The sequence below is a fragment of the Clarias gariepinus genome, chromosome 13 (genome assembly GCF_024256425.1).
Source record: "Clarias gariepinus isolate MV-2021 ecotype Netherlands chromosome 13, CGAR_prim_01v2, whole genome shotgun sequence".
NCBI lineage: Eukaryota > Metazoa > Chordata > Actinopteri > Siluriformes > Clariidae > Clarias > Clarias gariepinus.
The window spans coordinates 19,840,443-19,852,455 of NC_071112.1; the positions used below are offsets into that span (position 1 = coordinate 19,840,443).

General features: G+C 37.1%; 2 protein-coding genes across 4 annotated transcripts in view; both read right to left on the reverse strand.

Moving 5' to 3' along the window:
• The window catches only part of slc25a21 (solute carrier family 25 member 21), an 82,178-nt gene extending 80,115 nt beyond the window's left edge, over window positions 1-2,063 (reverse strand). The window contains exon 1 of one of the 3 annotated variants that reach the window (XM_053509331.1): window positions 1,657-2,063. In XM_053509331.1, the coding sequence (XP_053365306.1) occupies window positions 1,657-1,781 (125 nt within the window). In that variant the 5' untranslated portion in view covers window positions 1,782-2,063. The remainder of the gene's footprint in view (window positions 1-1,656) is intronic. The other 2 variants (XM_053509330.1, XM_053509332.1) reach the window with 2 other exon arrangements.
• Window positions 2,064-8,630: 6,567 nt separating this feature from the next.
• plekhh1 (pleckstrin homology domain containing, family H (with MyTH4 domain) member 1) overlaps window positions 8,631-12,013 on the reverse strand; it is a 34,592-nt gene continuing 31,209 nt past the window's right edge. The window contains exons 27-30 of the mRNA XM_053510622.1: window positions 11,538-11,667; window positions 11,282-11,365; window positions 10,615-10,761; window positions 8,631-10,326 (exon numbers count right to left, since the gene is read on the reverse strand). Of these exons, the coding sequence (XP_053366597.1) occupies window positions 10,150-10,326; window positions 10,615-10,761; window positions 11,282-11,365; window positions 11,538-11,667 (538 nt within the window). The 3' untranslated portion in view covers window positions 8,631-10,149. The remainder of the gene's footprint in view (window positions 10,327-10,614; window positions 10,762-11,281; window positions 11,366-11,537; window positions 11,668-12,013) is intronic.

Consider the following 12,013-nt stretch of genomic DNA (forward strand, 5'->3'; position numbering starts at 1 on the left):
AAATTCCCTCCCAGACCACTTATGCTCCAGCAGTCTCTTTCTGCTTTTAAATCGGTCTTGAAAATGTAACCATTTACTAAGGCTTTTAGCTGGTTTGGTTTTTTTATGTATATTTTATTTTATAAATATATAATATAATATATAATAAATTTGGTGCGTTTCTGGCCGCAAGGCACCAAAATACCTAGTGCATTACAGTCTGTTGCACAGGTAGCCTCCAATGTCCCCAGATCCCAGACCAGCTGAGCGTCCAAATAATTCAGATCCGCAGAGAGCACACCCTACAACCCCCAGCATCCAAATCTGATCAGTGTAGTGTTGTATGGCATAATAGCTATTAAAAAAAAAAAGATTCTATTTTAAAATGTTTTAACATTTATTTTTTAAAGGAAGACAAAGGGAGTTCAGGCGCATTTTTCCCTTAAAAAATGTCTCCCATAGACACTAATCAGGTTTCAGAGACCAAAAAAAAAAAAAATCTACCATCACATGCTCTGCGCATATTAACTGATTTGTACCCACATAAAAGCTTGCTACAGGTTGACTGGATAAGACTAGAGGTCTGTCTTAGTGCTGGGATCCCATGGGAACATAAACAGGGGGTTCTTACGTTTCCAGTTGGGCACAAGAGTTATTAGATATAAAGCTTTGAAATCAGAAAATGGGACAGTTTTTAGTAACTTCCGATTCAGGGTCATTGTGGATTAAATTAGGTTATTTTGTTGAATTGATACTAATAAATCTATTAGAAAATAATGATGGCAGGGACAAGTGAGAGTGTTGGCTCAGCAGTTAGGACTGTCGCTTTGCTCCTCCGGGATTGGGGGTTTGATCCTTGCCTTAAGTCTCCCCATACTTTGTGGGTTTCCTTAGGGTAGGCTACTCTAGTTCCCCACCACAATCCAAAACCATGCGTTGAAGTTTGCTTGGTGGATTTGAACGGCTCCTAGTGTATAATTGGATGTTTCAATATTGTGCCCTGAGATGGTTCCTCAACCCATCTAAACTTAAAATGAAGTGCTTTAGAGAAAATGTGAAGACCAAAACAAACACATTAAGACAGTTGCATTATGTTAAAACATTATAAAGTGAAAACAGAGCTAATAAAACTGGTAGACTGTCGGTCGACTTTTTTGTTTGTTTGTTTGTTTGTGTTTAATAAACAGTAATACAATATGCATATCTGACCAGCTGGGTAACGGGCTACCAGTTAACCAGCTCGGGTTGTGTTTTGACAGGTGCTCAGAACAAGCTGTACTTTCTTCTTTTAGCAATTTATTAGAAGAACCTGTTTTATACAGGCAACGACGTGCTCGCGCCTGCGTGTGTAAAACGTGCGCGCGCGCACTCTGCCTGCTGCCCGGTGTTTTCCTGAGGACCAGATTCAAAGCGGAAGGAACTAACGTTGCTGGGATTTTGTTTCCCGAAGAGCGCTGGTTTGTTCACCACAGAAGCTGGTTTTGGAATCTGCTGCTCAGTTTTTCACTCGGTTTAGTTCCACATAAAAGCAAGACCGTTATGAGCAGCACGCGCGGGAGCTCTCGAGCCTCTGTGTGTTTTCGCTAAATAATCCTAATGGTGCAGGATGCTACTGGAGGAGTGCTCTGTGCTCGGCTAAAGACCTTTAGACGGTTTACTGGACCTACAGTAACTTACCTGCTGATCCGCCTGCTATGATCTGATGAGACGCGTCCCGCAAAAAGCTCCTTTGCGTGGCCATTTCTATTCTGTGCCTGGAAAGAAAAAATGTGATTCAGGAAGTGCTCCTGTGGGCTGCTCATAATCCCAGCACAGAAGAGTTTTGTAATCTAGCCCTGTCTATCTAGGAGACTTGTCCTAGCTAGCGAAACTTGCTTAACCTGAATATAATCCTGTTTACACCGATTTACACTTTTTATGTGAAAGTTGTTTTTGATTGTTTACGGTAGTCCAGTCCAGTTACCTGTTTTTTGTTGTGCTATAAACATGAATGAACACAAAGCCTGCAGCAGTGGTGCTCACTCTTCAGACCGGGGTCTTGTCTCATTTAGCTTGTCCCGCGTGTGCCGAAGCTGGACTTAGTGCCCTTTGGTGATCGGGTTAATTTTAACCACTAATTACGTCACTGTTGGCAGCCAGACAGCTAACCGACTCGGTTTCATTGAGCGAGCGGTAAATAGAATTACTATGATTTGACTGCATTCTGAGTTAATAATTTACTCCAACCTACAGGGAATAAAAATGACTCTGTTGTTGCATTTGTGAGGGGTGAAAAACTAGAACTCGGTGCAAAAGTTTGTATCCCCACTCTTTCTGGATAACAAAAAGTAAAAATCAACAGCTTAGGTTCTCAAACATAACTACTAGGAGTAAAAGATAATGTTCAGTGTTACAGCAACAAATCAAGAGCCAGAAGAAAATATGAGGCAAAAGACAATATAGCAGCAGCATTCCAACAGTTTATAGCACTTTTTGTTTATTGCAGTGATACCAGTGTTGTCATTGACATGAGTTTGAAAGTACTAGTGTAATTACTCAATCTTTGTTTATACCATCTATTATAGGGCATAAGGCATGGTGCACACATACACACACTCATTCACATATTATGGGCAATATTGGAGCGCAAATTAGCCTAATCATGTCTTTTGACTGTGGGAGGAAACCAAAGAACCCGGAGGGAATCCCACCAAGCACAGGGAGTACATGCAAACTCCATGTACACAGAGGCAGGAATCAAACCAAACAATCAAACAATGCTTAAGCCACCATACCACCTGGTGAAAATTAACAGTATTGAAATGTTCACAGATTAGCTTCATGTTTTATACCACATTATCCTATGTACAGGATCACAGTGGTCTGGAGCCAATCCCAGGAGACTTGGGGCACAAGGTGAGGTACACCCTGGACAGAGTGCCAATGCATGCACGCACACTACAGGCAATTTGGGAGTGCCACTTAACCTCATTTTCATGTCTTTGGAGTGTGGGAGGAAACTGGAGTACCTGGAGGAAGCACACCAACCACAGTAAGAACATGCAAATTCCATGCACACAAACCCCAAAAAGGAATCGAACCCTTATACTACACTCTAGAATGCTAAAAATATTTAAATAATAAAATTAAGGGATCATATACAAAAATAATATTTTTACCATTCTATGTGTTTATATTTTTATACTTTTCAGTTTACAATTGCACTATGCACATTGTGTAATATAAATATTAATACATTTATATATTATTATATAAATTATATCATTATATGTCTTATTTATATATTATTTGTAATTTTTGTAAATTTATCCCATAAAATATCCCACCCCATGTTAAATGAATTTTATACTTAATTGAAAATTTAATTACAAAAAAGTGCAATTTTTCTTTTATTGTAGTAAAATTTTTCTTTTCTTTATACTTAAAGGCATGTCACTGCATTTCATCTTTTGTATGGTTATGTCCATAACAAATAAAATTTTAATTTGAAATTATTATGGGATTACGAAGAAGTGTATGTGTATGTGGCCCAAGAAATCTGGGTCTATAAGGTTTGTTTGTATACATATATATTGGATTTTATGTTTTGACCCAAGATGTCTTGCAAATTAACAATAGAAGGTAATATAAATCTTTTTACCAAAACACATCAAAAAGTATAGAAAGTTACAGAATTTCCCCCTGTATTTGATCTGCAAAATAAGACAGGCTATAACTACTAAGGTTATATAACTATGCAGGTTCCAACCGTGTGCAAAAATGTAATTGTGCAACATTAAGATTAGAAAAAAAAATTCACATGTATTATGTTTGTCTCTAAAGAAAAATAAACATGCCTTGTCTGTTGGAGAATTGATGTGCAGATTTTGTACAGTTTAATGGATGCGAGGAGGATGTGTTCAAAGGACATGAAAAAAAGATCCGGGATTAAAGGCAGGATTAACCTCGTGCTCAGTGTGCTCCTCTGTGCAGTGATAGTTGGATGGTGTGGATGGGAGAGACTGGTCGTGGTGCTGGTGTGGGTGAACTCTGCAATCACAAACATATGGCAAAAAAAATAGAATACAAATTTGTCCCAATAAGAACTAAAGACTGCTAGAAACAACTGTGTGCTTCCAAAATCTTCTCGGGTTATGCTAATAAGTTTGTAAAGAATATTTCTGTCACATTCAAGGAAGAAAAGAAAAAACTCCATAGAGGTACAGGGTGGGAAATTTGTTGGTAGATTTCACAAGAGCTTTACAAAAATGTTATTCAAATACTGCAGTAATATTTGCATAGTTTTATTAACCATATGAACATTTTACTAGGTAACATTTTCTTGCAATGTGAATTTGTAACTTTGCTATTGAAATAACCCCCAAAATCCTCTCATGTAGCAATTCACTATAAAGTATAACAATAAAAAAATTAACAATAACAACAAAAAGTACAGCAGTAGTTATAAAAACAATTAATCTGTTAACGCATATATTGCCTATTTTTTATATATTTTGAAAAATCCAATAAACTTTTAGACTATTGAATCTGATCTTACGGTCATGCTATTAGGGGCATTCAAGTCAAACCAGGACTTGTGATGAAATTTTTCATAAATGAAGGTGTAAATGACTCAGCAATGACTCAGCTATAGCGGGTTTTGAAGAAGGCTGCGTGTCCATGAATTACAATTGTGGCCAAGGTGTCTCTGAGCCTTTTTGTAATAACCTGTGGTGCCTATTTATTTTATCATGAAAACTTGACCGTAAAAATACTATCTTGGCTTCAGGATTGGTTGCTCAGGAAGAAAAAAAAAAGTGAGACACATGGCAGACATAAGGCAAATCGGGAAGCTGTAGGCAAGAATGCAGAAATGTAATTAAGAGCACAGAGGGAGCACCTTAAAGAAGCTAGATAGGCTTATGAAGCATCATTGTCTGCTTCTGCTTCTCTTAACTTGGGAAATGAACCCACCCTGACTGATGAATGGAGTTAAGAATACAGCATCATTAAAACGTTGATGAAGGAGAGCAGCACAAAGCAACAACTAGACGACTAGTCTAGACTAGATGGTGTTAGAAGTAAGACTTTGTGAAGCTAAGGCTAATCTGTAATTAACCAAATTAATTTAAGTACTTACGTGCACATTTAAAAGTGCGTTGATGTTATTTAGTGGATTAATAAAAGATGAGCACTAGCCAAAAGCGCTAGGTCAGAGACACTGCTGGACATAACACTATGGTACAGACTGTTCTTAATCCTCATACTGTTTCGTGCTAAAGATTTTGGGATAGGTCAGGACATGACCGTGCCTTCAGGCCACAATGAAAAAAAAATATGTGGTTGATGATGGGCAGGTCTTCCCTTTAGTAACTGAAATGCTGGGCTTTGGTGGGATCTTATGGGATATCATTAATAGCTTCACTGCCGACCACACACCAAATGCAGTGCTCAAGCCCACAGAGGTAAGTAACCCAAGCCAAATGACTATACTAATTCCAGAAATGTAGTTTCTACATGAAAACCAGGCAATACAGATTGGGCCAGTTCAGCTGTCTGGGTTCGTCTCAAGATACCCTCACTGAACACTTTATTAGGAACATCTGTACAGCTTGTGCAGCTCATGCTATTGCAGGAAAATTACTTCTGACAATATTCCCACTGGCTCTCCAGGCTGAGTTAGGTGTTTCACACACTGACTAACTTAGAACCTGGAGAAAAGGACAATGTAGCGTGAGAGCAATTGATATTTTGTAGCATGAGACAGTTTTTACGTTATCTGCTCAAGTTGCAGCACACAGGAACACTGGGAATGGTGTGGGAATACACCCTGGATCGGATGCCTGTACATTGCATGGCACCATGCGAACACATATACACCCTGGCTCGCTTATACTTACTAGCAATTTCATCTATAATCACTCTAACAAATGGCAGAAGGCAATTAAATACTTTAAATACTATCTGTACTTTACTTAAGTATTTACTAGTTGTGCTGTTGACGTTTACTCTACTCCTTACAACAAACATTTGTACTTTCCACTTTATAATTTTCATGCATGGTATTGCATAATATAACCCGAGTGGTGTTGTCAGGGGCGGTTCAGAGGTAGCCGAACGGAAATTAACCCAATAGCAGACAATGATCACAGTGATTAAATGATAGAAAATAGTGTTCAACCCTTATTTTATATACTGAGGTTTGGGCAGGAGCAGAGGAGAGAAGCAGTGGCTGTGTGTGCTTAGTGACTGGGAGAGTGGGGAAGCCTTTAGTGACGAGAGAGAAGGCGGGGCTATGAAGAGAGATGATTGCGTGATCGAGTTCAGGTGTGCTTGAGTGGCAGGTGAGCTTGTTGGGGGAAAGACCTGGAGTGGAGTTTTAGGGTCTGGAGGTGCTGGGTTGATCTGGCTGGCACTTGACAGGTGTGTAGTATTTAAATCAGTAATATCGCTACCTGCTAGCTATTAAGCAAAGGCTTAACAATGTAGGATGCATTTAAAATCAGACAGTGATGAAAACAGTAGACACAATCTGGAAAGGGGGCGGGGGCACTATTTTACTATCACTTAAGGCTACTGCAAGCTAATACAAGCTAAGAATATTTGACATTTAGGTCAATTTGAAAATTAGTTCTTTTTTACGTTTATACTCAAGTCAAATGTTAAATTGAGGGCTTCTACTTTTACTTGTGTAATATTTTTCCTGGGTATCTGTTACTCAAGTACAATGTACAGGACTTTTGTACTTTGCCCACCTCTCTATGATTATAAGATTTTTATTATTTCTATGTTTTAGATATTGCGACATCAAAGTTATACTGGTTCTTAGACATGGATATTGTAATATAGAACATAAGAAATAAATATAAAGCAGTTCCATTATTATACATTTCAATTTTGTAAAAGGGGTAAAATTCTTTCAACATCTTTGTGAAGTAAGACTGAGAAAATAGGTACAAGTTTTATGCAGATGAAAGTTGTAGTAGGTCTCTTAATTAATGGTTAACTGGTAGAAAGGATTAAATACAACGATTTCTATTGGTAGGTGAATGTGCTCATGTGCCCTGTGATGGACTGGCACGCCATCTAGGGTGTACCCTGCTTAGAGCCCTCTATTACCTGGGATAGACTTCGGACTGTCCGTGACTCTCCGCAGTGTAAGCGATATAAAGAGTGAATAATTAAATGAATGAATTCATTTTATGGGTATGTTGAGCAGAGTGGTAGTTATATCATAAGCTATATCATTAAATTTATGCAGCATATCTTCTCTATCATTTAAAGAAGAAAAGAACATTCATAGAAGTGATTCATGTTTTCAAGCGTTAATGGCAAGGACAATCTCTATTCACAGAATTATACTACAACCAAAGGACATTTTGAGAACATAAACCGCAAGCAAGGTTATATCTCTATGTGAAAGCTGTAGTAGGCATAACAAAGATAAATGATTAGCAAATAATAAATTTGGTAACTTATATAATGTTGGGAACTGGTTATCCAAGTTTATACAACTAATATGATATTGCACTTTTAGAATTTTTTTTCTTTTTTTTTTTTTTTAGCATTTTTAAAGTTACCACATAATTTATTATTGTACTCATACTCTTTATGTAGTGTTGTATGTATAGTAAATCATGCATACAGTAGAAATAGTTAACTATTACACCTTTCACAAAGCCTTTATTTTTGCTGATATTAAAAGGATTTTGTTACTGTACTCATGAAAGTTCTTTATGTAAAAAATGCATCTTTTTTTATCATTGCATCCTCTCTAATATCAATATTAAGTCAGATGTAGATGACTATAGCCTTATTATAAACCTATTTATGATAATCAAGATTTACTGCAATATTATCCTCCTTTAAGTCCATCTTCAAGCAGAAGTTTCTGTGTCTTTGTTCCTTGTCTCTAGTCAAAAGCCATTGTCTACTGTACCTGCAGCCCATGTATTTCTATCGCTCATAAACAAAAATTACTGAGACAGGATTTACCAGAATATACAAACTATTCCTCCAAACTATTTCTGCTCTCTATAGTATGATTTGTTTCCTGTCACTTAATGAACATACTTGTGCAGAGAGGCAGGTATATAAACAAGCACACTGCTGTCTTTCTTCGTAATAAGAGCATTGCCTCCCTATTTAATTTGAAATAAAAAATTTATAGCACGCTATTGGCAGGAAAATGCCATCATCAATCTGATGTGCCTGCATACGAAGACATTCCACCGAGTTCATAAACTGGCATGCCAGTTGGCACTTGTATTAATCCTTCTTTCTTTTGGTTATTTATTATAGATACATGTTCATATATTATTAATCGCCTTCCTTATTTGTTGAATAGATAAGTTAAAAAGGATGATAAGGAGTCTGTTGAAAGGGTTGCACTGATATATAAAAATAGCTTGCACTTAGAAACCCAATATTTTTTTGTCTGCAAGAGGAGGGGACAAGCAAATACATAAATGAAATAAAAAATGTTCAAGGCTTATGGCTGAGAGGTTCTCTTTTCTTTGATAATAGAATGCAGGAATGTATGAATGTACAGTAAGTAGCATTGATGTACCTGAATAACTGTAATGGCTGAAACCATGACCTTGCTCATGGCCAGAAGTGCACTGGTATTTCAGCATTAGAATTGTAAAGTAAAAAACGCAATAAGAGGAGAACACATTGTACCTTTTATTTTCAAAACCTTCCATCTATTCATTGAAGATTTGATGCTTTCACAGCACTTTCAACTAATGTTCATGCACACTGTTAAAAGATTATTACCCTTTAGCTTCTTGTCTAAAAACAACTCAATGACCTGCAAAAAAAAAAAAAGATTTAATACTTCAAACTGTTTTTCTTACCAAAAGTAGCAACATTATGAGAACAAAATAAATAGGAACAAAAATAGAAACAGTGGTTTGATCCATAGGTCAATTCAAGTCACTAATTTTATAGCTCTTTTGCAGATTAAGTTCTACATTAGCACACAGGGAAGATCAACATCCCATTCTTACTTAAGTAACTGCATATTAGGGGTGCAGTCTGTCCTTTGATGTTTCTAACATAAAAACACTTGTTAGTTTTATGTTTTAATATTTAGTTTATATCAGCAGTAATTACTGCAGGATTAAACAGGTATAATAATATTTGATTTGTAGCTCTGTCACGTTCCTGAGTGGCAGTTCCCATATATTCCAGTACAGGGTTCTGATGTAACAGAAATTATAAAATATGCCTCAGGTACTCAATCCATAATAATAAAGTTAAGTTGTCAACATAGCATGCAGGACTTTTACCAGTCACATTTCAGTTCCGATTAGAGAAGAGCTTCAAAACTAATATATATGATGCAGTTCTGTACTGGCAATTATTAAGCTAAATGACTGATTGTTAATATACATTTTTATACCCTGAAATGGTATTGAAATATCTGAGGTCAACTAGCAATAAAAGCTGTGCTGTCACTATTTATGTTATAAAAAGTCTTTGTACTTTTTTAACCATTCTACGAAGCAGGATAGGAAACAGATTTTCTTGCATTACAGACTCTTAGCTAAGCTACATGTTCCCAACAGTGTAGTCATTAAAGTAGGACATGTACCTGAAAATGTTTCAAAAAGTGGAAAGTAAAATGGTCCATATACCAGCATCAGGAATGAAAACAAAAAACTAGAAAAGAAGCAACCCCAAAAAAAACGAAAAAGGAAAAAAAGCAGATGCAAGGTCAAATGAATCAAATAAATTGGACAGAACTCTAAATGGAAACCCTTGTAAAAAGCACTAACAATTTATATGTCATGGTCGGTGTCTTTGTTCAGTTAGTGGTTTGACTTTTCCCTTTTCAAGCGGTGCATAAATGCCTTTTCCATTGTAACTGCAGCAGGGAGCAGACAAGTGGTAGGGAAGAGAAAAGGCAGACAATAAGAGTGTCTATGTGACCCTGAAAACTCTTTCTTGAGTGGCTCACAGTAAGCAGAAATCCAAGGAATGCGTAGCTTATACCAAAAAGGACCGTGCTTCATTATTATTCCGAATGACAAAAATATTCTGGTGGTTTTTCCTTTTCTTTCGCTCCCCGTGGCAGTCTGAGGCTAATGCATTCAGCCAGTGATGACCTAGATGACTTCACCCTTAGCTTTCCTTCCTGTGAACTGTACATGTATGTCTAAGTGTCTTATCAGAAATGCTGGGTGCTTATAAAAGTGTGGGACCTTTTGTTGTGTATGTCATTGAGGGGAAATGTTTGCTATCAATGTCCCGCAACTTCCTGTCTCGGGATCCCAGTGTGGATGACTGTGCCTGGCTCCCGGCTGCTGAAACGCATGATGTCCAGTTGATGTAGCTGGCCATTAGTAAAGTCAGCTCCAGGATCTACCAGATAAGATAAGAGAGAGAACATGTGTTAAAACGTTTGTAAAATGGTTTTTGAGAACATGCGTTGACTTTTAATGTCAACCATAATCCTGTTATAGAAAAAATGAGGCAAGGTACTGGAGTGAATCATGCTTATATGATTTTCAGTGTCCACAATAATTTACACATAATAGGATATGATAATGAAAAAAAACAGTTTGTTGGGATTTTGAAAATTAATCCAGACAAATGAATAGTCGAGCTTTAAAATCTACCCAATGGATGATTGTTATGACCCACACCTACCTTTGGTTTAGCCATTGCAAAAATGAGCTTGTCCACAGTTTTCTTGCCCAAAGTCTGGTCCTTAGTCTGGCTGACCACCACCATAAAGTCTTCTTTGCACCCCCCAAAGGTGATCACAGACTGGAATGAGTATGTGACCAGAAGGTGCTATGAGAATGAACACATTAAATTAATCTAACACTGAAATCACAAGAGGACCTAAAAAACAAGCAAGACTACTGAGAGTTTATTATTTTACAAATTTATTATAAAATAAAATATGTAAACAAACATTTTAACCAGGGGTTCATGAGTTTGGTGACTAAATGGGGTTAAACTTAAGAAGAAAGATGAAGAGAGACAGTAAATTACAGAGCTCAGCCGACAAAAGGTCAAGGGGAAGCCAGTAAGTGGCCATTTGGGTCAGAGATTTTGGAAACACTGCGGCTGAAAATCTTTCCAGACCAACATGTCTGCTTCTTTCTGTTGTATAGGGTCAAGAATAAGTGCTTACCCTTAAATACTCCAACCATTTCCAGAAAATGAAGGTTAAGGCCCTAAAATGATTTTGTTAACCTCAAGTAAAGGGCACTAATGAGCTGAGATGTGAAGTGTTAATAACAATGCAGCCCATATATATATATACACACACACGCACGCACGCACGCACACACACACACATACTCACCATGCTGTAATCTAATACGCTTAACCCATCCTCACTGACAGCAACCCACACTTGTGTCTGCTCCAGTGCAGTAGGGGGCAGTGGCTAGAAAATTAAATACAAAGGTACATTAAAAATGCTTTAAATTTTTATGTTGCCATGAGATCACATCCTGATCACTCTACTCAGAGAGCAATTATAAATAGGTTTAAGCAAGCAAGGACAGCATTTTTTTTAGCTTAATAATAAACGTACAGAGTTGTAGATGTACACTTACTTTAGCGCTAAATAGCTTGGCTCCAAACAGGGGCCATTTGCGAGCCACAGTCAAATAGATCCTCACCATCTCAGCAGCAGTGCAGCCCTGCAGGACAGACCACTTAGTGGCTAGCCGCTCAGCCAGTTCCCTGTGGAATAAATGGCTGGTCATTTAAGGTCATGTATGGTCATGGCATTGATCTGCATCCTTTATGAATAACTGGTTTTCCTGGTCTGGGAAAATCAGGGGGTTGTGATTATTTTAAAATACTGATATAGTGACGGAAAAACCCAAACCACTGTTAAAATTAATAATATTATTATTATTGCACTCTTAAAGGTATAAATAGGTGACTTGATCTAATGATTATGTAAGTAAATGTATTATATGAGTGGAATAATTTTAAAAAGCTATAAGATTACAATAAACAGGCAAATATTATTGTACATGTTAAAATTATGTGCCTTAGAATTTGCATGGTTAAATTCAGGGGT